The 27216-nt window shown below is 41.3% G+C and overlaps 1 protein-coding gene across 1 annotated transcript; it reads left to right on the forward strand.

Annotated features, from left to right (window-relative positions):
• Positions 1–14995: 14995 nt before the first annotated feature.
• LOC115936287 (RNA polymerase II subunit A C-terminal domain phosphatase SSU72 like protein 2) lies at positions 14996–15580 on the forward strand. Its single transcript, XM_055355235.2, has one exon. It carries the CDS (start codon positions 14996–14998, stop codon positions 15578–15580), a length of 585 nt encoding a protein of 194 aa, XP_055211210.2.
• The last annotated feature ends 11636 nt before the right edge of the window (positions 15581–27216 follow it).

Here is a 27216-nt window from a genome sequence, read left to right on the forward strand (position 1 = left end):
GGTAGCTCAGTTCATGACATTACCTAGAGTTTGCACCAACATTCAGCTAGTATTAAAAACTTTGCTCAGAACTATTGCAAGGACAGAAAACCAAACACCACATGTTCTCACTCATAGGTGGGAATTGAACAATGAGAACACTTGGACACAGGGTGGGGAACATCACACACCGGGGCCTGTCGTGGGGTGGGGGGATGGGGGAGGGATAGCGTTAGGAGAAATACCTAATGTAAATGATGAGTTAATGGGTGCAGCAAACAAACATGGCACAGGTATACATATGTAACAAACCTGCACGTTGTGCGCATGTGCCCTAGAACTTAATGTATGATAAAAAAATAATTCTGCTCAGGAGGAACATCTCTGTGTATCTTCCTGCTGAGCCTGTGGTGGTAATAGGTAACAGGCAGCTACTTGAGCTCCTGGAGTTCTTAGATGTGGGCATCTCTTTTTCAGAAGATGCAACCAATATTTTCTAACAGGACCTGGATAATCATTTTATTTTAAAATCCCTCATAGTTCCAATGTTTAGATCACCTGTGGTTCTGTCTCTATTTATTTCCACATTTTGTTTTTTAGTTATTTGGTAGTTTGTTGGCATGCTTGGTGTGTGAGTGTGAATGGATGGTGATTTTATATGAAAAAATTAGAGACTCTGTTCTCTGAAACTGTTACGTTTCTCTAGAAAGAATTCAGGCAGATAAGGGTACTGGCAGATCTTGATCCATCTAAGAGGACGCTTAACTTTTGCTAGTGCTAGCTTTGATCTTTTTCTGGGTTGTCCTTACTCCTAGAGTACAGCCCTTCTAGTGTTTCAAAGCTTCCTAGTGTTTCAGTGTTTATTTACAAGGGTTGCTCTACCTCCTCAGGCCCTGACCTCCAGCCTCTGACTCCCCAGCACCATCAGACTGCTAGTCTTTGCATAACTGTTTAGCTTCACAGCTGCTGCTTTCAATTCAGGTGCTGAGAATCTTGCCCTGAACATGCACAGCTTAGGAATTGGCAAACTCCTCAAGGGGAATCGGCATGCTGAATTTTGGCCCAATTTTCTCTAAGGCTGTCTCTCCTATCTCAGGTCTCAGACTCCATGGTATCCCTGAACTGCAACTTCTTTATTCCTAGCCTGCTGAGTTTCACTCGCGTCCGTGTGAAGAGACCACCAAACAGGCTTTGCGTGAGCACCAAGGCTGTTGATTTCACCTGGGTGCAGGCGGGCTGAGTCCGAAAGAGAGTCAGCGAAGGGAGATAGGGGTGGGGCCGTTTTGTAAGATTTGGGTAGGTAAAGGAAAAAGGGGGGTTGTTCTCTGGTGGGCAGGAGTGGGGCGTCACAAGGTGCTCAGTGGGGGAGTTTTTGAGCCAGGATGAAGCAGGAGAAGGAATTTCACAAAGTAATGTCATCAGTTAAGGTAAGGACCAGCCATTTTCACTTCTCTTATGGTGGAATGTCATCAGTTAAGGCAGGAACAGGCTATTTAAATATCACTTCTTTTGTGATTCTTCAGTTGCTTCAGGCCATCTGGATGTATACATGCAGGTCACAGGGGATATGATGGCTTAGCTTGGGCTCAGAGGCCTGACATTCCTGTCTTCTTATATTAATAAGAAAAATAAAACATAATAGTGTTGAAGTGTTTGGGCAGTGAAAATTTTGGGGGGTGGTATGGAGAGATAATGGGCGATGTTTCTCAGGGCTGCTTTGATTAGGGGCAGCGTGGGAACCTCGAGTGGGAGAGATTAAGCTGAAGGAAGATTTTGTGGTAAGGGGTGATATTGTGGGGTTGTTAGAAGAAACATTTGTCGTATAGAATTATTGGTGATGGCCTGGATATGGTTTTGTATGAATTGAAAAAAGAACAGAATAAGACAAGGAGAAAAACAGGTATTAAAGGACTAAGAATTGGGAGGACCCAGGACATTTAACTAGAGTGTGCCTAAGGAGGTTCAGCATAGCCCTGCCAGCAAAGATTATTTACTTTAGGAGGGAGTTAAGAGTGGCTGTTTGGGGATAGCACCGTGAGATATCAGCTGTGATGGCTTGGAGAAACAGTGTAAACTGGCAGTGTAAGTAAGAGCAGGGAATTTATGAGTAGTTGAGAATGGTGAATAGGAGTATGACTAGACAGAAGATAGTAGGGATGACAAGTTTTTTTTTTTTTTTCGGGGGGGGTCGCAGTCCAAGTTGGTCTGGTGTCTGGAATGAGACTGGGGCCTAATAAAAAGGAGCGTCTATAGAGGAGTTCAAATGGGCTGTACCCTGTAGCATTCCGAGGACAGGCCTGAATTCTGAGAAGGGCAAGTGGTAAAAGTATTGCCCATTCCTTTTTAAGTTGGTGACTGAGCTTGGTGAGGAGAGTTTTTAGAAGACCATTAGTTCACTGAATACTAAGAGCCTGAGAAACTGCTTGGGTGATTTGACTAACAAAGGCTGGTCCGTTATCGGACTGTATAGAGGTGGGAAGCCCAAACTGAGAATTGTGTCTGACAGAAGGGAAGAAATGACTGCGGTGGCCTTCTTAGACCCTGTGAGAAAGGCCTCTACTTATCCAGTGAAAGTATCTACCTAGACCAAGAGGTATTTTAGTTTCCTGACTCAGGGCATGTTGAGTAAAGCCAATTTGCCAGTCCTGGGCAGGGGCAAATCCCCGAGCTTGATGTGTAGGGAAGGGAGGGGGCCTGACTGATCCCTGAGGAGTAGTAGAATAGCAGATGGAACACTGAGAAGTGATTTCCTTGATAGATTTCCACGATGGAAAGGAAATGAGAGGTTCTAAGAGGCGGGCTGGTGGCTTGTTCTATAGCATAGCCTGCCTTTGCTGGTGTGTAGCGATTAGGCCTGGTGGAACTGCCATCAATAAATCAAGCGTGATCAGGGTGAGGAACAGGAAAGAAGGAAATATGGGGAAATGGGGTGAATGTCAGGTGGATCAGAGACATACAGTCATGAGGGTCAGGTGTGGTATCCGGAATAATGCAGGAGGCCGGATTGAAGTCTGGGCCAGGAACAATGGTAATTGTGGGAGACTCAACAAAGAGTGAGTACAGCTGAAGGAGCCGGGAAGCAGAAAGTATATGCATCAGGTGTGAGGAAGAAAATAGATTTTGGAAGTTATAAGAGCTATAGAGACTGAGTTGAGCATAGTTTGTGATTTTGAGGGCCTCTAAAATTATTAAAGCAGCGGCAGCCACTGCACGCAGACATGAGGGCTAGGCAAAACAGTAAGGTCAAGTTGTTTGGACAGAAAGGCTACAGGGTGTGGTCCTGGCTCTTGTGTAAGAATTCTGACCGCACTAACCATGCCTAGGAAGGAAAGGAGTTGTTGTTTTGTAGAAGGGATTGAGGTTTGGGAGATTAGCTGGACATGATCAGCAGGGAGAGCACGTGTGTTTTTATGAGAATTATGCCGAGATAGGTAACAGAGGAGGATGAAATTTGGGCTTGACTGAAGTAATGGGAGCTGTCTGTGAAGGCTCGTGGCAGTACAGCCCAGGTAATTTGCTGAGCCTGATTGGTGTCAGGGTCAGTCTAAGTGATGAAGGGTGCAAAGGGATAGTAAAGAAAGCATGTTTGAGATCCAGACAGAATAATGGGTTGTGGAGGGAGGTATTGAGGCTAGGAGAGTATATGGGTTTGGCACCACGGGATGGATAGGCAAAACAATTTGGTTGAGAAGGCACAGATCCTGAACTAACCTGTAAGACTTGTCTGGTTCTAGGACAGCTGAAATGGGGGAACTGTAAGGGGAGTTTATAGGCTTTAAAAGTCCATGCTGTAGCAGGTGAGTGATAGCAGGCTTTAATCCTTTTAAAGCGTGCTGTGGGATAGGATGTTGGCGTTGAGGGGGGTAAGGGTTATTAGGTTTTAATAGGATGGCAATGGTCATGTGATCGGTTGCCAGGGAGGGAGTAGAGATGTCTTATACTTGTGGGTTAAGGTGGGGGGATACGAGAGGAAGATGCAAAGGAGGCTTTGGGTTGGGAAGAAGGGCGGCAATGAGATGTAGCCCAGGAATAGACAGGGAAGCAGATAATTTAATTAAAATGTCTCAGCCTAATAAGGGAGCTGGGCAGGTGGGGATAATGAAAAAGGAGTGCTTAAAAGAGTATTGTCTAGGTTGGCACCAGAGTTGGGGAGTTTTAAGAGGTTTAGAGGCCTGGCCATCAATACCTGCAACAGTTATGGAGGCAAGGGAGACAGGCTCTTGAAAAGAAGGTAATGTGGAGTGGGTAGCCTCCTTATTGATTAAGAAGGGGATGGACTTACCTTCCATTGTGAGAGTTACCCAGAGCATCTGTGATGGTCCTGTAGGCTTCCGAGGTGATCGGGCAATGTCAGTCTTCAGCTGCTAAGCCGAGAAGATCTGGGAAGGAGTCAGAGAGCCTTGGGCCAGAGTTCCAGGGGTTCTGGAAGTGGCTGCCAGGTGAGTTGAACAGTCTGATTTTCAGTGGGGTCTCACACAGATGGGACATGGCTTAGGAGGAATCCTGGGCTGTGGGCATTCCTTGGCCTAGTGGCCAGATTTCCAGCACTTGTAGCAAGCTCCTGGGGGAGGAGGTTCTGGAGGAACCCCTGGCAGCAGCAGTTCAGGCATTTGGAGTTCTTGTGTGCTGGAGATGTGGCTGGGGTTTCTCTCACAGTGGAGGCAAGGAATTGCAACTCAGAAATATGTTGCTACTTGGCTACCTCTACTCTATTATTGTACACCTGGAAGGCGAGGTTAATTAGGTCCTGTTGTGGGGTTTGAGGGCCGGAATTTAGTTTTTGAAGTTTTTTCCTAATGTTAGGAGTGGACTGGGTGATAAAATGCATATTAAGAATAAGGCGGCCCTCTGGCCCTTCTGGGTCTAGGGCAGTAAAGCGTCTAAGGGTTGCTGCTAAGCAGGCCATGAACTGGGCTGGGTTTTCATCTTTACCTTGGGTAGTTTCCTTAAGCTTGTCATAATTAACAGCTTTGTAAGCTGCCTTTTAAAGCCCTTCAATTAGGCGGGAAATCATGTAATCTCGCCTAGCTATACCTGGGGAATCTGCCTGATAGTTCCATTGGGGATCCTCTCCGGGAACTGCTCTAATGCCTTCCTGGAGGTCTGGCTCATGAAGCTGGTGGTTATCAGCATGAGATTGGGCTAGAGAAAAAACTCATTCTCGTTCACCTGGGGAGAGGGTCAAAGTCAGGATGACATTTAAGTCACTCCAGGTTAAATTGTAGGACAGAGTAAGATATTGGAATTCCTGTATATATTTAGTGGGGTCTGATGAGAAAGAGCCTAAACGCTGACTGATCTGAGAGGTCTGATAGAGAAAAAGGTACATGTACCCTGACTATGCCTTCAGCTCCAGCCACTTCTCTAAGAGGAAATTGTTGGGCAGGTGGGGAAGAGCTAGTCACGGAACTAAACTGTAAGCTGGACAGGGTGTGAGGAGGGGAGGTGATAGAAGGATTACAGGGTGGAGGAGTGGAGGCTGAGGAAGAATGGGGGCCTGGCTTGGCCTGGCGAGGAGCAGCCTGGGGAGGAGGGGAGAAGTCAGATGGGTCTGTAGGAAAGGAAGATTAGAAAGACTCAGCTATGCTTGGGATTGGGACTGAGAGGACAGGAGGGAGGGAAAGAAGGAGGATTTGGGACGAGTCACATTGGGAGCAGAGACTAGGGAGGGAACAATGTGTAAAAGAATGCCTGGACGTCAGGCACCTCAGACCATTTGCCTATTTTACGGTAAGAATTATCTAGATCTTGTAGGATGGAAAAATCAAAAGTGCTGTTTTCTGGCTATTTGGAAACACTGTTGAGTTTGTATTGGGGTCAGGCGGCATTGTAGAATAAAATAAGGCATTTAGGTTTAGGTCAGGTGTGGGCTGAAGAGGTTTTAAGTTCTTGAGAACACAGGCTAAGGGAGAAGAAGGAGGAATGGAGGGTGAAAGGCTGCCCATAGTGAAGGAGGCAAGCCCAGAGAAAAGAGAGAGTAGAGACACGGAGAGAAGGGGTGGGGGGTGCTTGTCCCCAGGAAAGTGGAGAGGGGGTAGAGACATGGAGAGAAGGGGTTGGGGGGTTCTTGCCCCCCAGAAAAGTGGAGAGGGGGTAGAGACACAGAGAGAAGGGGTGGGGTGTTCTTGCCCCCCAGAAAAGTGGTACTTGCCACTAAGGGTGCAAGAGCAAGGCAGGCGTCCCTGTGTGGTCAGACACCTCTGAAACGTGGATGAATAATCAGGTGTCCCCGTGTGATTAAACACCAAGGGAAGACTGTCTTCCCGAGTCCATGACCGGCGCTGAAGTTTTGGGTCCACGGATAAAACTCGTCTCCTGTCTCTACGAGAAAAGTAAAGAAACTGAGATTAAGAGAAGGGAGAGATTGAAGTGTGGTGCCAAGATTGAAAGGAGCAAGAGGTTGAGGGATAGTGAGAGAGGTTGGAGAAGAGAGTAAAAAGAGGCCACTTACCTGATTTAAAATTGGTGTGATGTTCCTAGGGCTAGTTGGTCTGAGGACTTGAGGTCGTAGGTGGATCTTTCTCACAGAGCGAAGGGCAGGAGGACAGGGGATTGATCTCCCAAGGGAGGTCCCCTGATCCGAGTCACGGCACCAAAATTTCATTCACGTCCATGTGAAGAGACCACCAAACAGGCTTTGTGTGAGCAACAAGGCTGTTTATTTCACCTGGGTGCAGGCAGGCTGAGTCCGAAAAGAGTGTCAGCGAAGGGAGATAGGGGTGGGGCCGTTTTGTAAGATTTGGGTAGGTAAAGGAAAAAGGGGGTTGTTCTCTGGTGGGCAGGAGTGGGGCATCACAAGCTGCTCAGTGGAGGAGTTTTTGAGCCAGGATGAAGCAGGAGAAGGAATTTCACAAAGTAATGTCATCAGTTAAGGCAAGGACAGGCCATTTTCTTTTCTTTTGTGGTGGAATGTCGTTAGTTAAGGCAGGAACAGGCCATTTAAATATCACTTCTTTTGTGATTCTTCAGTTGCTTCAGGCCATCTGGATGTATACATGCAGGTCCCAGGGGATATGATGGCTTAGCTTGGGCTCAGAGGCCTGACACTGAGAATGCTACAAGCTCCCACTACCTTTCAACTTGGTCTTTGTTGCACATGCCAGGACTTAGCAAATGCTCTGAGGGAAAAAGCAGAGGCAAATGTGGGGCTTGCATAGCTGCACTAGTGTACATTCTTTCCAGCAATCTTCCCTTCAAGTCCCACTTGGATTGTTTTTTTCTTTAACAACTTTGGTTGCTTTAAGTATTTTACCTAGCTTCTATGTTTACTATTGATTGGAAGGTTAGTACAAGCTCCTCCATTGTGCTCAGATGTTGGATGTAGCTTCTGCTTATCCACAAGTGTCCCAAAGCCCCAAGGGACTGGTTTAGGATTTATCCTCTGTCACCTGGATGATCACACCAGACTTCTAACTGGTCTCTGCTTATAGGCTTACCCTTTCCAATCCATGCTAACTCAGGAAAATGATACATCTGTTGTATTTTTCCAAAATTTCTTATAGTATACATTTCTCAGATAATAAACTATGGCTTCTGGCTTCCCCTGTCTACATACAGTGCTGCAGACTTGGTTCAAAAATTAGGAACTGGCAAGCCATGTTTTGGGAGGCCCAAGTGGGAGGATTGCCTGAGGTTAGGAGCTCGAGACCTGCCTGGCCAACACAGTGAGACCCCACCTCTAGAAAAAAAAATGAGCTTGGCACGGTGGTGCACTCATATAGTTCTAGCTACTTAGGAGGCTGAGGATCACTGGATTCCAGGAGTTCAAGGCTGCAGTGAGCTTTGATTGTGCCACGGTACTCCAGCGTAGGTGACAGAGCAAGACCTTGTCTCTAAAAAACAAACAAAACACAATTAAGAACTGAATTCCTAAAGTATCCAGGTACTGTATGAGCAGTGAGCCAAGATGAATATGCACAGTTCTGGTCATTGAGTCTAGTATAATGAGGATGATAGAACTATGAAAGATAACCTCAAAGTTGTAATTTTTATGATGTAATCATGCCCCTGACACTACAGGAGCCTAGATAATGGCATGGGCCTAGTTAGTACAATCCCCTTGCTGGGCTAGAGTCAGCAATGAGCTGTAATAGGAAGTCATTGTCTGTCAATACTGACACAAGGAACATTTACCGAGCATTTACTATGTTCTAGGAACTGTTCCGGCTGATCTGGAAGGGCAGATAAAGAAGTCTACCATTTGCCCTAAAGGGGTTTGCAGTCTATTAGGAGACAACCCTGCCAAACAGTAACATACCAGGTTGTTTGAAACACATCAACAACAAAACAACAGCAAACAAAACAGAAACAGGAGCAAATCTATTTTCCTAAAGAGTTGAGAAGAATAGCACAAATACATAAAATGAAAAATAAGAACAATCTTCAAAATAGAAAATAAATTTTATTATAAGTTATTATAAATAAGACTTCACAAAACAAGCTGTACAAATGGGCCATAAACACATGAGATGATGCTCAGCATCTTTAGTCATCAGGGAAATGCAAACTAAAATCCCAAAATTCCACTCAGAAACACTAAATGGCTAAAACAGAACAGGTGAGAAAGAATGAATGTTGGTGAAGTTGTGGAACAATGGGGACGCTGATGCTGGGAATGTAAACTGATTCAACCACTTTGGAAAAAACTATTTGGCAATTCTTAGGAAGTTCAACATATATTGATCCTATAGCCCAGACATTTCAGTCTTAGGTACTCACCCAAGAGAAATTGGTTGCTTGAGGGCCTGAAGGGAGAACTGGCAGGGGCTGCTTTATGAGTGTTGTCAGTTAGGCCCTGGGCTTGCGATCCGGGGAGGGAAGAGGAGAGAGGCTGATTTTGGTATCCTGAGATTCTTCATGGACCCAAGAAGCCAAAGTGAAATCCTGAAGTGGGTTGAAGGGGACCAGGAAACTCAAAGGCTTTCTTTAGGTGCATCTGAAGAGATCTGCTGCTTGCTTTGTTCTTTCCTACCAGACTTGGGCCAACAGAGACCACTTTGTCTTCTAGCATCTCTGGGACTGCTCCTGTTAGGGGAAGAAGGTATCTGAGTTACCTAAGGTGAATCCATACGGGTCTGCAGCAACCTCAGTTCTTATCTCTTCAGAGCAGCAAGAATTCGACTAAGAGGCATAAGGCCAAAAAAGACCGAGGCAAGTCTCAGAGCAGGAGTGGAAGCTTATTAAACAGCTTTAGAGCAGAAAGTAAAGTACACTTGGAAGAGACTCCAGTGGGTGACTTGAAGGACAAGTGCCCTGCTTAACCTTGATCCTGGGACTTTATATTCTGGCCCATTTTTGGCATATTGCACCCCTTTCCCATGATTCTTCCCTTAGGGTAGGCTGCCCACCTGCTAACACCCTCCTTATGCTTGGGAAGTGAGCATGCGCAGTGTGTTTAGGAAATTGTACTCATGTCCATCTGAGGCTTTCTTCCCTTTTCTGGTGGAATGCCTCCGGAAGGTCATACTCTGCCATTTTCTCTTAAGGCACATGCCTGGACTCACTTGCCCAAATCCTGAGATTTTATTGGAAGCTGATTACCAATCTCAAGTGTTTTTATCTGTTTGGGAAGTTGCCTCTCCCTGGTGCCCGAGTTCAATGAACACTTTAGTGTGGCAGCTATGGACCATCAGGAGATTGTCTTTCCTCACTGGCTGCCAAGTTCTCATTTTTAGAGAGGCAGTGTGGTAACTGCCCAACCATCACTGGCTGGTCGCCTGACATTCCTGGTGGGTTGGGGGTAGAGCCCTCTCCTGCCTGGTTCATGTCTGTCTAACTACCTGTAACACTCCCATTTGGAGTCCAGGAGCAACTTGAGCCTCAGTGATATAAATTCTGTGTTAGCAGGCCCAGCAGTCAGCAATGATCAATCAGAACAAACTGAACACTTACCAGTGACATGCAGAGGGGAGGGGAGAAAGATGACAACTTGGACAAAAAGTAAATTCTATGAAAAAAAATTTGAGGGGCCAACACTTTCTGAGGCCAAAACACGATTTCTCTTATAAACAATTTGGTGAGTGAATTGAGATCCAAATTTGATTTGACAAATACTTCAAAACAAAAAGCAGAAATATAAGAAACCATGAGGAAAAAGAAGGGACGTGGCAGATAAATCAAGAATAACAAAATGTAAATTACTAGAATTCCACAAGGAGTAAAAGGTATTCATGGAAGTAAGACAATAATTAAAGAATAGTAGATTATTTCTTGAATGTAATAAAAGGCTCACTGTTTCAGGTTAAACCATGCTTTCTCAACAGGAGTGATAATGTCCCTAAATGGGGCAGAAACTGGTTCTTGGGGGAGTGAACAGAAATCTCACTCTCTTTATGTACAGAGCACAGATGCCGTACATAAACAAATACACAATATATCTATGCTATTAAAATTTTATGGGGAAGCGATTAGGGAAAAATGTCTGAGAAGGGACCTTAAGTGGGGGTTGATTAAAACAATAGAGAAATACTGGACTAGAGTGATGAGAAAAAAGAAACACTGAGGCATCTGTCAGTACAAATTTTGAACTCTAAAGAGAAAGAGAAAAATCTGACAAACATACAGTTAAAAAGAACATATTATCGACAGAAGAAGAATGATGCTGGAATTAGACTGTTTATCTCCAACGCTGGAACGGACAGTGGCATAGCAGTTAAGGACTACTGAGAGAAAGGACTACAGCCCAACAATCCTGTACCCAGCTGAGATGTGGCCCCTCTGTTAGGTTGAAGGAAAGATACACAGCAATTCAGACAGTTTATCTCCTGTGTCCCCCAACAGAGAAACCTATTTGAGAGAAGACTTTCCAAACATTATCACTTATGTGAACCTGAACACCAATTGGTGGGAACGTGAAGAAAAGAAAGGAAATGGAGGCATGTACTGAGGCTGGGACTAAATATTTCAATAATTTCTTGTGTGTATAACAGAAAAAGAAGTTTAGACTTCAGGTAAAGTTCATTCTCAGTTGTAAATAAGGACTCAGAAATTGAAGGAACTATCTGTGAGATACATTTGACTAAGACTATGGAACGAAAATTAACAAAATATCCTGGCAAAACCTGGAAGTTAGGAATAGGGGATCAGTGAAAAGTGAAAAAGAATTAAGAGCATTGCAAAACTCTTGTTTTCAAAGAAGTACTAGAGAAGCGTGTTCTGATCAGGAAGGCAGAGAAAGCGCAGGTAACCATTTAATGGGGTGGGTATTCCAAGTAGAATTTCAAGTTAAGTACAAAATGGAGTATATAACAACTTGATAAAAACCAAGGGCAGAAATAACAATATAAAATAAACAAGATGCGAGGAATGTACAGTAAAAATGTCATTACACCAAATGTGTATAGACTAAATTCTAGCATTAAATAAATTTTGAAATGTGGGTGGGTGAAGGGATCACAGGAATAAGAAATAAAATCAGGAGGAACGTAATCCATGCCCAGAGATTTTGATTCATTTTATCTGGGGTAGGTCCCAGACATTGGCGTCTTAGAAAAGTTTGGTAGAAAGGTCTTGAAATATCCAGCCACAGTTAACAATCACTGAACGAGAAAATCAGTCTTAGCAGATTCCAGAACTGGAAGTGTTATTGATGCCTGTGTCTCGAGGTGCCTAGAAGCCAGAATACCTTTGCCATGTTCTCCCTCAGAATCTTGAGATTTATTTATTTTTGTTCAGGTCCTGTATAACTTGTGATATCGCAACAGCAGCGGAAACATTTTTCTCTGTCTCATCACGTTGTTTTTCTAACACACTTCTCCAGGTTTTGTCTTGTGTGTGTTCCCCTATACTTGGACTTACGTAGTCAAGAAGTCTGGCGCTTTGAAAAGCAATTAGTGTTTAAATAAATTATGTCTACTTTTATGTCTCTGAGTTGGTACTCTACCATCAGCTCAACATCTAATCCAATTAACCACATACTGTTTCCCTGGATTTTTTGGTTTGTCTCACTTTGTGCCTTCACTTGGAGGCAGAACATAATAAATACCCTTGACATTTCCCCTGAGGACATAGGCAGTACCCGTAGTACTACCTCTAATAAGTGTTTCAAGTAGAAATTCACTTATATGATACATTTAGTATTTCATACTGATCCTCCCGGTATTATCCTTTTATTTCTGTTGAAACTATATGCAACCACTTTGTGTATCAGTCTTCAAGGCTTGGTTTAACACTGTTTCTCAATTCTTTCGAAACACACAAAACATCTTCCTTTTCAGTAACACTTATAGCTGGTCTCTGAGATTTTTCTTTTTTTCATTTGTTAGATTTCTTTAGGTCTCAGTCATTGAGTCTAATAAGACATTTCACAAGATATTTAAGGTCTGACTAGCTTTTCATGTATGTTGAATGTTTCCTCTCATTTGGTTTTTCAAGAAAATCCTGTTCATTCTTTATGCCCGAAGCAGTGCATTTAACAATTCTTCAGGTGCTTCTAATGTATAGTCAAGTTTCAAAAATCTCTAGGGAAGTTCTTGTAAAACTTTGACTTTTGGAATTATTAGGAAGGCTTTGAAAAACACAGATCTCTGGGCTTCACCACTAGAGTTTCTGATTCAGTGGTTTGAGGTCCAAATTTGCATTTTTTTAACAAGCTCCCAATTGATGCTAATGCTGAGCACACACTTTGAGAAACTTGAAGGTGTTTACTGATTTAAAAAATACAGTAAGCACTCACTAACTGTGGTCAATAGGTCCTTCAAAACAATGACTTCAAGTGAAATGCTGTATAGTAAAATCAATTTTATCATAGGTTAATTGATATGAACAAGAGTCACAAAAACATCACCAAATTTCTAAATAAAGATTCAACACACTTTGAATATTAAACCTTGAAATAAATGTGAGTTATACATGCATTTAAGAAAGCTTAATAAAACCAAGTAAGATTATTATTTACCCAAGTTTTGGTGAATCAGTGAGTGACAGTGGTTGTAGTCGTGATAAGTTAAATCAAGGAATAAATGTTTGCAAAGAAAAAATTATAAGGAGCTCTTCCTACTACTACACAGTTAAAAACCAACAATGACAGACACGGCAGGCTGATCTATTTTGTACTCTGATCATTATTGTCTTGCATTTGTATGATTACCACATATTTTATGAATTTTTATTTTTCAGTAATTTGTATTCATTCATTCATTTTCCAATCCGCTGATTCCACTTTAGAGTGGCAGGTAGCTGGAGCCAATCTGGGCAGCTCAAGGTGTGAGGCAGGAACCAACGCTGGACAGGACCCCATCTGGGGTTCAGGGCACACCCCCACACTAGGACCATAGAGACGTCAGTTCACCTAATGTGCACATCTTTGTGATGTGGGAGGAAACAAGAGTATCCAGAGACAACCCACACAGACATAGGGAGAACATGCAAACTCCACACAGACACTGGCCCCGCCAGAAGTCAAATTTTTTTCTCATTAATGTTATAATAAAATGATGTTAGGTGAGGCTGGGCACAGTGGCTCATGCCTGTAATCCCAGCACTTTGGGAGGCTGAAGCGGGTGGATCACTTGAGCCCCTGGGCTTTTGAGACCAGCCTGGGTAACATGGTAAAATTCCATCCTCTACAAAAAATACCAAAGTTATTCAGGCATGGTGGTACACACCTGTAGTCCAAGCTACTCAGGAGGTCGAGATGAGAGGAATGATTGAGCCCAGGAGTTTGAGGTTGCAGTGAGCCATGATGGCACCACTGCATTACAACCGGGGTGACAGAGTGAGACCCTGTCTCAAAATGAAAAAAGAAAAAAAAGGATGTTATTTGAGAAGCTGCTGTATTTGCAATGTAAGAATCACCTTAAGAAGGACATAGAAAAATACAATATATTGCTTTATAGATACATTTTGTCACTGCACCAGGGACAAAAGTGATGTCCCTGATGTGATTTACATTGAAATAAATGTGAGCCATACATATATTTAAGAAAAATTAATAAAAAGAAGCAAGGTTATTATTTACTCAAATTTTGGTGAATCAGTGAGTGACAGCAAACAGAGCTCACATATAAATGAATCCCAACTGGGTGGGGCCCCCCTTGTGAAGAGTTGCAGCTTTAGGAATTTAATCATCTTGATGATTATTGTGATTAGTTAGGAGCCCATTATCATAATCTAATCAACCACAAGGTGATTGAGTATAAAGTGACATGACTATGCTTATTGTTTGGAACCCCTTTCATAATTTTAAAATCTCTTCATTTTCTTAATAAATTTTACAAACTTTTAAAGAAAAATAATTCTAAACATTGTATTTCAGTACAGAAAACTAAGACACAACTGTACTTGAAGGCATATTAAAGTAGGCAGAGGCTTGCAGCAATTGCTGCCTTCTCTGGAGAATCATTATGATTTCAATAATATCAAATGCAGAAAATGTTGTGTTGAATAACTCTTAAAATACCATAAGCAGATATATTGTTGAGAATGGGATTTTTTTTGTATTGGTGAAAAATGTCGTGAATTTCTGGACAAAACTATATACAATGGTCCTGTGATTTATGCAATTGCATTTCTCGAACATTATGAAAATTAAAACAAGCAACAACACTTGTAATTGATCATTAAATAGGGTGCAGCCTTGGACATCCTCAACATGTTTATCATCCAATTTCATGTCTGAAGGTCACTGGAGAGTCCTATGACATGCTTGCAGGTAGCTTAATTGTCTTGGCCATTGTCAGTAGCAGCCCCCATTCACTAGGAGAACCACCAGAGCAAACTCTAGATTTTAAATGAATCCAGAATGGGTGGTGCCACCTTTGTTGAGAGTTACTGCTTTAGGTAATTTAATCATCTTGATTGTTCTTGTGATGAGTTAGGAGACGATTATCACAACCTAATCAATCCAGAAGTCATGAAGTCTCCACCCACTAATTAAGGTGACTCAATATAAACCTGCCTCCTGTGCCTCCACATTAGCTCATTTGGAAGACCTGGGTATAGGTGGTCGTCTCCTTGGCTCCAAGTCCCTGCAGCAGCTGAGGTGCCTGTGTCTCTCTGGTTCCCAGTGGCCGCCATCATGCTCTCCTCCCCACTCAGGGTGGCTGTGGTGTGCGTGAGCAATGTCAACAGGAGCATGGAGGCCCACAGCATCCTCAGGAGAAAAGGGCTAAGTGTCCGGTCTTTTGGAACTGAATCTCATGTGAGGCTACCAGGACCAAGACCCAATCGTCCTGTAGTTTATGATTTTGCAACAACATATAAGGAGATGTACAATGACCTCCTCAGGAAAGATAGAGAATGCTACACCCGCAACGGAATCTTACACATCTTGGGAAGAAATGAGAGAATCAAGCCCGGTCCAGAAAGATTTCAGGAGTGCACTGATTTCTTTGATGTCATCTTCACCTGTGAGGAGAGTGTCTATGACACAGTGGTGGAAGATCTGTGTTCCAGAGAACAGCAGACCTTTCAGCCTGTGCATGTGATCAACATGGACATCCAAGATACCCTGGAAGATGCCACCGTGGGAGCTTTCCTCATCTGTGAGATTTGCCAGTGCCTGCAGCAGTCAGACGACATGGAAGACAATCTGGAGGAGCTGCTGTTGCAAATGGAGGAGAAGGCAGGAAAAAGCTTTCTTCACACCGTCTGCTTCTACTGAAGATCTGGGCTGGCTTTGTCCCCTTCCTCAGTAAGAACTTAGGCATGGGACTTTAGTCCGGATTTATTGTGAGAAGCATCTGCAAAGACCTTCCACTCAGTACTGTTTGTATTACTTTTGTACACATCACCTGGAAAGAGACTATTACCAAGAAAATATTTTATGGGAAATGAGAAGGACTAACATTTTTAAAAGCACTGAAACATGCTTGGCATTGTTCTACGTGTATTACATGGGATAACTAATTTAATGCTTATATCATTCTACAAGGAAGCTAGCCCACCATGACGCCATTTTCCAGATGAGCAAACCGAGCTGATAATGGACTGCTGGAAAAATGATTTGCTTAAGGGTATTCAGCAGATAAATAACATTGTATAGATAAGCACCTTTTAAATAAATTTCCTTTTCTCAATTTGAGTGGTTTTTTTTTAATTTTTAAATTTTTTAAGTTAGTTGAGACCAATGGAGTGTGGTATGTTAACTTAAATGTTGTTCTTCTTTAATAAGAGTATAATATTACATGTTTGAACAGATAAATGTTTTTACATATAGATTATATCTTTTTTACTAATGCTCACTTTAATAGGTAAAATCCAAGTTGGATAATGAACTACATATTATTGTAAAATTTGGAATTATCTGCTTAGATAATAGGTCATCAAATTAACTGAAATAAAAAATGTAACTAAAAAGTATATTCTTATTTCTGTTTGGGGGATGGATTTCAAGCCACTAAGCGACATGCTTTTGTTTAAACCTTATGAATTACACTGAAAAAAAAAACCCAAGTTGGATAACAAACCACAGATTATCGTAAAATTTGGAATTATCTACTCAAATAATAGGTCACCAAAGAAAATCAAATAAAAAATTTTAGAAAATAATATATTCTAATTTATGTTGGGGGATGGATTTCACACCACTAAGCCACATGTTTTTATTTAAGGCTTATAGATTACACTGAAATAAGCCATCTCTCATATTGAGAGATTCAAATTGTATTAAATTTAAAATGTTTATTGATTTGAGCATTGAGAACATCAGGTGATAAACCTAATGATGTTTTCACGGAGAAACAAGTGAAACACTTTCCATAATCCTTGGTAGTGGCACTAAAACATGTTCACTAATAGGAGAAAAAATAGATCAGAAGTAGTTGTTCAGAGTTGAATTAATTTACATGTTATCTATTGAATTAGACTTATTATGGCGACCTAAAATAACAGCAGAGATGAGCTTTCAAAAGAGAATGAGTTTATTTAAACGAAGGATTGTAAACAGGAATGCACCAGGTATAAGAAGTTGTAGGTGCATCCTGAGAGCTTGGGGTAAGGGGAAACTTTTAAAGGCAAAAAGAAGTCCACAGAAACTACTTTAAAACAAAGTTTATTGGTCACAGAAGCTGACTGCAGGAGTTGGCGTTAGTTTATTGGAGGAGACAGCCATTGCTAGGCATGTGTTCTTGCGAGAACATTTTATCTGGAATGCTGCAGTCTTGAATATAATGTAGTTACAGAAATATGTGTGAACATGCAGAATGAGCAAAGTGTGTAAGACCTGCTGGTGGGGTAAAGCATGTAGGATGTGCCATAACCTCTTGTGGGTTTTAGGGAGTCGTGATAGCTCTTATCTCAGATATACAGGCATGGGCTCCCCTCCCTCATGACCCTCCAGCTCCACTTCACCTGGATCTGACGACAGTGGACTTCATCTTGGTAGTAACAACTTTCACATTGTTGGTATCAGAAACTTTCAAAGTTTTAAGAAAATATTCTTTTTCCTCTTGCAGTGTAGGTAGCAGGAGGCAACTGGAAGTGGGGAACCCAGCTGATACAGTAGTTCGCAGAGGAGAGGTTGGAAGCTTGGGGGAGGGGAGTGTCTGTCAAAAGGCAGAAGAATGGACACATTGGAGAGGGATGTTAGAGCTGACATGAGAGACTTCTTGATGAGAAAAGGAGGACTTTGGAATCACTCTCAGATTTCTGACTTTAAGGGTGGCTGGGTCCAAATATATAAGTGAAAGTTTTGGTGGTAGGGCAGTGAGGTGTTTCCTCACTGATCGTTTCTCTCTATTCTGTCAATGTGGCTTAAGATAAGGCCATCAGCTGGCAGTGGGCAGTCAGGATCATGATTGGGGATGGGGTGAGGATATTTGGCATAGATAATTGTTTTAAAATATGGGAATACAAACCTGAGTGTAGGTTTTTGTGAGAGCTCTTCTGAAGATAAAAGTGAGACTGTCCCATAGATACTACTTTCTCCAGCCAATCCATTTGGAAAAACATGACAAGGTGGTTGAGTTTGTCTTTTCTGTCTGTTTGGACATGGACAATGCAAATGTGACAGAAGAGCAAGGTGCAGAAATGCTTCGGGAGTTTGAAAGGGTGTAATTATAGTGATAAACCATGAAACCTGGTTTTGGAGCAGAAAGGGTGAATAAGTAGGGAGTGGGCTGGAATCCATGGGTTGTGGCACAATGCATGGTCAAACAGCCCTTATAGTTTAAATAAAGAAGCAAAAGTGAATGGAAAGATGTGGTCTTATAGTTGGGGCATGACTGTTTCAGATTTTGGTCTAGTGGTGAGGTTCTTGATGACTATGACCATGGGTATCTCTGGTGGGGTGTAGACAAGTGCAATTGGAGAAGAAGTGAGAGTGTTGAGGGTGCTTGTTGGATAATCTGTGTGGATGCTGGAATTGCTAAGAACTGTGGCAGTAGTTGGGTGTGAGGAAGCATGAGAAGTGAGAGCTAATATTATCACTAAAAATCCAGGGTGTGGGAAGTATGGGGCACGATTATATGTTGGGCAGAGATGGTAAGAAGACTCTCTAGGTTATTGAACACCTCTAGTATTGGTTTATTGGGTAGAGGGAGGGGAGCTCTGATTGGAAGTCGTAAAGGTGACCTCGCGTATCTGACTATATACTATGTAGAGTGGGAAAGAAAGATTTAGATTTGCTGTAATGAAAATACAATGATTTCTTGAGGAAGTAGCCAGAGAAAGAGGCAAATGGGTGTTCACTTGGTTATTGAAGATGAAAAATGACGTTTGGATACAAATTTCAGGAAGATTTGAAGATGAATCTTAACTATAAAAGTGAGTTATGCCAGAAAGAAGGACATTGTGATAAGGACCAGTCAAATGAACATTGCTTTAGGTGTGTCTGACAAATTTCTATTTCTTGATTACATGATGTATGCCTTATAATAATTTCTTAAGCAACTCCTTTATTTTTGTTTGGTTTTCTGTATTTGTGTATGTGTGTTTTTTCTTCCATTTTAAAATTACCATAAGAAGACTAACAAAACACTCAAAAAATGAGGGAAATACTTTGTTTCATAAAATAACTTAACATTATAAGTATGTTAACAGCTTTATTTGTAATTGTTTTATTTCCTCTCTTTTACTTCCTCTCCCTCCTCACTTCCCACGTCCAATCTTCTCATTCTCCTTCTTCTTCTTTTTTTTTTTTTTTTTTTTTTTTAGTATTTATTGATCATTCTTGGGTGTTTCTCAGAGAGGGGGATTTGGCAGGGTCATAGGACAATAGTGGAGGGAAGGTCAGCAGATAAGCATGCGAACAAGGGTCTGTGGTTTTCCTAGGCAGAGGACCCTGCGGCCTTCCGCAGTGTTTGTGTCCCTGGGTACTTGAGATTAGGGAGTGGTGATGACTCTTAAGGAGCATGCTGCCTTCAAGCATCTGTTTAACAAAGCACATCTTGCACCGCCCTTAATCCATTTAACCCTGAGTGGACACAGCACCTGTTTCAGAGAGCACAGGGTTGGGGGTAAGGTCATAGATCAACAAGATCGTAAGGCAGAAGAATTTTTCTTAGTACAGAACAAAATGGAGTCTCCTATGTCTACTTCTTTCTACACAGACACTGCAACAATCTGATTTCTCTTTCTTTTCCCCACATTTCCCGCCTTTCTTTTCGACAAAACCGCCATCGTCATCATGGCCCATTCCCAATGAGCTGTTGAGCACACCTCCCAGACGGGGTGGTGGCCGGGCAGAGGGGCTCCTCACTTCCCAGACGGGGCAGCCGGGCAGAGGCGCCCCCCACCTCCCGGACAGGGCGGCTGCCGGGCAGGGGCTGCCCCCCACCTCCCTCCCAGGCGGGGCGGCTGCTGGGCAGAGGGGCTCCTTACTTCTCAGACGGGGCGGCGGGGCAGAGACACTCCTCACCTCCCAGACGGGGTGGCGGTCGGGCAGAGACACTCCTCAGTTCCCAGACGAGGTCGCGGCCGGGCAGAGGCGCTCCCCATATCTCAGACGATGGGTGGCCGGGCAGAGATGCTCCTCACTTCCCAGACAGGATGGCTGCCGGGAAGAGGCGCTCCTCACTTCCCAGACTGGGCGGCGGGGCAGAAACACTCCTCACCTTCCAGACGGGATCGCGGCCGGGCAGAGGCGCTCTTCACTTCTCAGATTGGGCGGCTGGCAGAGGGGCTCCTCACATCCCCGACGATGGGCGGCCAGGCAGAGACGCTCCTCACTTCCTAGACGGGGTGGCGGCCGGGCAGAGGCTGCAATCTCGGCACTTTGGGAGGCCAAGGCAGGTGGCTGGGAGGTGGAGGTTGTAGCGAGCTGAGATCACGCCACTGCACTCCAGCCTGGGCACCATTGAGCACTGAGTGAGCGAGACTCCATCTGCAATCCCAGCACCTCGGGAGGCCAAGGCGAGCAGATCCTTCGCGGTCAGGGGCTGGAGACCAGCCCGGCCAACACGGTGAAACCCCTTCTCCACCGAAAAATACAAAAACCAGTCAGGCGTGGAGGCGCGAGCCTGCAATCCCAGGCACTGGGCAGGCTGAGGCAGGAGAATCAGGCAGGGAGGTTGCAGTGAGACGAGATGGCGGCAGCACAGTCCAGCCTCAGCTTGGCATCAGAGGGAGACCGTGGAGAGGGAGGGGGAGACCAGGGAGAGGGAGAGGGCCAGCCTCCTTCTTCTTCTTCTTTTTTGAGACAGAGTCTCGCTCTGTTGCCCAGGCTGGAGTGCAGTGGTGCGATCTTGGCTCACTCACTGCAACATCCGCCTCCCATGTTCAAGCAATTCTCCTGCCTCAGCCTCCCAAGTAGCTGGGGGTACAGGTGCACAGCACCACATTTGGTTAATTTTTGTATTTTGGGTTACTGGTGTGAGCCACAGCTCCCTGCCCCATGTCCGATCTACCCCAAGGTCTGACCTGGATTGTGTAATCACCATGTGGCTTGTTTGTGGTTTTACACAAGTCTAATCCATGAAGCAGAGAATGTAATACTTCAAGCTCAGTCTGTTGGTTGAAGCGAGTCGTAAGGCAATGTCCCTGGATAGAAGGGGATGGGTAATAGACTGCACATCATGATGGGGGAATGGCACGCGTGTTCAGCAGAGAGAACGGCTGGCAGCTGTGTTAACAGATGTGCAACCACACCTGATAAACTATCAGATTGACAAATGTTCGAAAGCTTGACACTATACCCTGCTGGCAAGTTTGTGAGGGAAAAGGCATGTTTGCCTGTCCTAATGAAAAATGTTACAAGCTCTATAGAGGGCATCTTGAATATCTAATAAATTTAAAAACATGTTTACTCTGTCTTCCAAGTAGCCTTATAAGTAGCTAGGACTCAGGTGTGTGCCACCACACTTCGCTAATTTCTATTTATTATGTTTTTGTAGAGATAGGGCTTCACTATGTTGCTCAGGCTGGTCTTGAACTCCTGGCCTCAAGGCGATTCTCCGGTCTCAGCCTCTCAAGGTGCTGGGATTATAGGCATGAGCCACTGTTTCTGGCCTATACGTCTCTTTGACCACAGTAATCCTACTTCTAAAAATTAACCATAAGGTCTATCAGCAGAATTATCCAACTGAAGAAGTGAGAAAAAAAGAACAAAAAAGACAAGAAAGAGATCCTCAGATACTGGAGGAACAACATCAAAAGGTCTAACAGATGTGTAGTTTGGGTCTCAAAATGAAATGAGAGAAAGAATGGGACTGATTTTTGTTTTTGAGGCAATAATTGTGAAATTATTCAAATTAGGTAAAAAGCTAAAATATTACAGATTGAAAAAGCTCACAGAACTTCAAGGAGGCTTAAAAACAAAGAAAGTTGTATGTAGATGCCTCACAATCAAACTGAAAATTAAGACAAAGGGAAAAAATTTAAATGTAGCCGAAGGAGGCAGGACAGAAAACACTGGTACCTTAGTAGCATCAAGCACACTTGATTTTGATTACTCTCATCGTCCTCCAGTAATACAAACAGGATTATTTGGAGAAATGGTTGATTCTGAGGCTGGAAATATATAAGATGAACCTGGGGCATCTCATAATGCCAGAGTGTTTCCTTTTCCATGAAAAATGAAGTAAAACCAAACAAACACCACGATGGGGCACATGAAATACCCCATGAAATGTATTGGAATGTATATTCCAATATTAATGTATATTCTGTTGATTTGGGGTGGAGATGTTCTGTAGATGTCTATTAGGTCTACTTGGTGCAGAGCTGAGTTCAATTCCTGGATATCCTTGTTAACTTTCTGTCTCATTGATCTGTCTAATGTTGACAGTGGGGTGTTAAAGTCTCCCATGATTATTGTGTGGGAGTCTAAGTCTCTTTATAGGTCTCTAAGGACTTGCTTTATGAATCTGGGTCCTCCTGTATTGGGTGCATATATATTTAGGATAGTTAGCTCTTCTTGTTGAATTGATCCCTTTACCATTATGTAATGGGCTTCTTTGTCTCTTTTGATCTTTGTTGGTTTAAAGTCTGTTTTATCAGAGACTAAGATTGCAACACCTGCGTTTTTTTGTTTTCCATTTGCTTGGTAGATCTTCCTCCATCCCTTTATTTTGAGCCTATGTGTGTCTCTGCACGTGAGATGGGTTTCCTGAATACAGCACAACGATGGGTCTTGACTCTTTATCCAATTTGCCAGTCTGTGTCTTTTAATTGGAGCATTTAGCCCATTTATTTTTAGGGTTAATATTGTTATGTGTGAATTTGATCCTGTCATGATGATGTTAGCTGGTTATTTTGCTCATTAGTTGATGCAGTTTCTTCCTAATCTCAATGGTCTTTACAATTTGGCATGTTTTTGTAGTGGCTGGTACCGGTTGTTCCTTTCCATGTTTAGTGCTTCCTTCAGGAGCTCTTTTAGGGCAGGCCTGGTGGTGACAAAATCTCTCAGCGTTTGCTTGTCTGTAAAGTATTTCATTTCTCCTTCACTTATGAAGCTTAGTTTGGCTGGATATGAAATTCTGGTTTGAAAATTCTTTTCTTTAAGAATGTTGAATATTGGCCCCCACTCTCTTCTGGCTTGTAGAGTTTCTGCCGAGAGATCAGCTGTTAGTCTGATGGGCTTCCCTTTGTGGGTAACCCGAGCTTTCTCTCTGGCTGCCCTTAACATTTTTTCCTTCATTTCAACTTTGGTGAATCTGACAATTATGTGTCTTGGAGTTGCTCTTCTCGACGAGTATCTTTGTGCCATTCTCTGTATTTCCTGAATTTGAATGTTGGGCTGCCTTGCTAGATTGGGGAAGTTCTCCTGGATAATATCCTGTCGAGTGTTTTCCAACTTGGTTCCATTCTCCCCATCACTTTCCGGTACACCAAATAGACATAGATTTGGTCTTTTCACATAGTCCCATATTTCTTGGAAGCTTTGTTCATTGCTTTTTATTCTTTTTTCTCTAAACTTCTCTTCTCACTTCATTTCTTTCATTTGATCTTCCATCACTGATACCCTTTCTTCCAGTTGATCGAATCAGCTACTGAGGCTTGTGCATTCGTCATGTAGTTCTTGTGCCTTGGTTTTCAGCTCCATCAGGTCCTTTACAGACTTCTCTGCATTGGTTATTCTGACCTAAAATCATAAAAACCCTAGAAGAAAACCTGGGCAATACTATTCAGGACATAGGCATGGGCAAGGACTTCATGTTTAAAACATGATTTTAAAGAACATCAGAAATTTCCAGACTTTTTTATTTCTATCAATCCTGTTAGAGTGAATTTAGTTATTTCTATGATTTTTAACAGCCTACAATTTCAACCAACAATTTTGTTGCTTCTCCTGAAGAGAGTATGTTGGTATGTGATGTATTTTATGTCATAGAGCTTTTTTTTACATGGGAAATAATAGTTCAATTTGTGGTTTTATATTGTCAATGATCATTTTTCTCTCCTCCTCTTGTTTTAACCTCTCGGGAGCATTTGAAGATACTTTACTGTTCTGTCCTTGAATTATCTTCTCAGCTTTTATAGTATCAACTTGCTCCTATACCTCCCCAACAATTTTCCAAGATTCAATCAGAAAAAAATCTATAAATCATATCTTCAAATCTTAACATTTGCATGCTTGACCCTACATGGTTAGATTTCTATTCACCTCATCTACTTTATCTTCTGCTTCACCTCCACAAATACTCTGCTACAACCATTTCTATTCTTTGAACTCCTTCATCTAATTTTGGAAGTCGGCTTTTTGAAATTTCTTTTTCCTGTGCCCCATATACTCTCACTGCCTATTTTTCTATGGCTTACTGCTTATTAGATAAGTTTCAGTCCACATATCCTGTTCTCAGTGAAAACTTCTCTGGCTAGCCAATTTTGATTACATATACCTAAATAGGGAATGAAAGATTTTCAAGCCAAAATTCATAAAAGAACGACATCACCGGTCAACCTTTGATGAATGGGGGAGTTTAGCCACCCATTCTCAGATCAGGCAGCTGGGTTCTAAAATAAGATTTCAGTATTTATGTTAATCTCTTTGGAGATACCCGTGCTTTATTTTAACCTTACTGAAATGTTGATTATTTTGCCTAAAACTAATCTGTATCCTAAATCCTATAATAACTAAATCTTTTCATTTGTTTGTTGAGACACCCCATTGTTCCTCTGGTCTCCCTCTTTGCAATTAGTTAAAAAACAAAATCCAAAACAAAAACCAAGACAACCCTGAATTTGTTGGATGACAAGCTTCTGTCTAAAGTCATAGATTGATTGGGCTGGGAGAGTGTCATTGATATCTAACCTACTCCATTCAGGATTCTACTCATGCTGAATTTTTTTTTGAAAGCTAAACATTGCCTTGGGTACTTTGGTCATGTACTTCTAGCTCTTGGAAGAAGGCCATCATGTGTGCAGAAATAACACCTCATTAAGAAATTTCTCCATTAAGAAATTATAATTTTCATTATACAAAAATTTATGATTTAAATTATAACTCGCACTGGCATCTTTAATTTGATAATTTTTTTATTTAATTATTTTTAGTATAGTTGACAAGCAAAAATGATCCTAGTTTTCATAACATGTATTAACAATTTGTATATACTCTACCTGGCCAAGAGCATGTGAAATGTAAATAAGAAAACTTTAAGAATCTATCCCATATAAAAAAATAACATACAGCACATACAAAAATTTATGAATAATCATGTTTATGACAAGTTTATTGATACTGGCAAATCATCTGAAATAAATATCCAATAAGAATCTATAGGTTGGCTAAAATGATATATTTTGTAATATATTGTTTATGTGAAAATCTGTTAGGCAGTATTAAATAAAGTTTAATAAATATGTGAAGTTCATTTTGTACCAAAGGAAATTCTTGTCATGTAACATTAAGTAACAATATACTAATCATTATACAATACAGAAATACATGAAAATATGATTAAATAATGAAATGTTTCCAATATTAATAATTTTTATGAGTGTAATTGTTGGTAATTATAATATTATTACATTATGTTTTTAAATAACATATTGTTGAAATATTACATATATCAATTTAAAATCTAAAATAAATGGAATAAAGACAGAGTAAGTAATAGACTTATATTAGAATCAGAACAATTCCTGAAGTTAAAAAGAGAAGGGAAACACCCAGAGAAAATGTTTGGTGACTTGACTACATAAAATGTAGGTCCTCCTATATAACTAGAATTAAAGAACAGATAAAATAAGGAAATTCTTGTAAAAAAGATTACTTTTTGGAAAAACTGTAAAACGTGAAATACAGTAGATGTTAAATATGAAAAAGTTACACTGGTAACTAAATTGTTGTAATTTGCAGCTATTTAAAATATGTTTCAAGTATGATAAATACTTGTTAGAAATATGTGTACAATAATAGGGTATAAATTATTGAAATAAAAATGCTTGATTTCCAAATGCATTTAAAAGTTCAAGTAAGAGATAAACAGAATGTACCATAAACACAAGAGTAAAAAAGGAAATTCTTTGTGCATTTAAATATTTTCCAAATAGTCTACAATGAGAATTTCATACTTTTGCTTTTTAAAATGAAAAATTATTTTCTTGATTTAGTAACTATTATGTTAGTAATGATAGTAGATGCAATAGATACTAGGGAAACAACAAACATTCACACACACAAATGCTCATACACACGAAAAACATATAACAATATACATTAAAATTTATTAAGAATGGATATCTAAGAACTTCAAGAATTGGTAACCTTTATAATCATTTTATTTCCATTATTCTGTATTGGCTATTCTTAAAGAGTTACCATGATTTATTCAAGTAAATAAATTTTATATTATTTTATTATAAAAAGTTTCAAATATACAGAAAATTAAAAAAAATTATGATGACCAAGATTCTTTCATTAAATTTTAACTCTACTTGCTTTATCATATGAATGTTCCTTGATGTGTGATGAGGTTACGTCCCAATAAAGTAATCATAAATTGAAGATATTTAAAGTAAAAATGTATTTAATATACATAATCTATGTCATATTAAATCCAAGTAAGATTACCCCAATATGAATTATAATCACACTGTCAAAGTTCAAAAATAAAGATTCTGAAAGTGGCAGGGGAAAGAAACAAATAACTGATGAAAGAAATTGAAGAGGATACCAAAAAAAATGGAAAGATATTCCACGTTCATGGATTGGAAGAGCCAATATTGTTAAAATGTCCATACTACCCGAAGAAACCTACAGATTCAATGCAATCACTATCAAAACATCAATGGCATTCTTCACACAAATAAAAAAAATCCTAAAATGTATACGGAACCACAAAAGACCCAGAATAGCCAAAGCTATCCTAAGCAAAATGAACGAAACTGGGAGAGCCACATTACCTGACTTCAAATTATACTACAGAGCTATAGTAACCCAAACAGCATGGTATTGGCATGAAAACAGACACATAGACCAATGGAACAGAAGGAAGAACACAGAAACAAATCCACACACCTACAGTAAACTCATTTTTGACAAAGGTGCCAGGAACATACACTGGGGAAAAGGCAGTCTCTTTAACAAATGGTGCTAGGGAAACTAGATATCCACATGCAAAAAAAACAAACAAAAAAACAAAACAAAAAAACAAAAATAAAACTAGGCTGTATCACTGAATCTCTCACCATATACAAAAATCAAATCAAAACGGACTAAAGCCTTAAGTCTAATACTTCAAGCTAAGAAAGTACTACAAGAAAACATTGGGGAAACTCTCCCAGGCAATGGTCTGGGCAAAAATTTCTTGAGCAATACCCCACAAGCACAGGCAACCACAGCCAAAATGGACAAATAGGATCACATCAAGTTAAAAAACTTCTGCACAGCAAAAGTAACATTCAACTAAGTGAAGA

This window comes from Gorilla gorilla, chromosome 9, assembly GCF_029281585.2.
Source record: "Gorilla gorilla gorilla isolate KB3781 chromosome 9, NHGRI_mGorGor1-v2.1_pri, whole genome shotgun sequence".
In the NCBI taxonomy this organism is placed as follows: Eukaryota; Metazoa; Chordata; class Mammalia; order Primates; family Hominidae; genus Gorilla; species Gorilla gorilla.

What these genes read in the sequence shown, in the direction of transcription:
- LOC115936287 (XM_055355235.2), top strand. Translation starts at nt 14,996, where the DNA reads ATGCTCTCCTCCCCACTCAGGGTGGCTGTGGTGTGCGTGAGCAATGTC.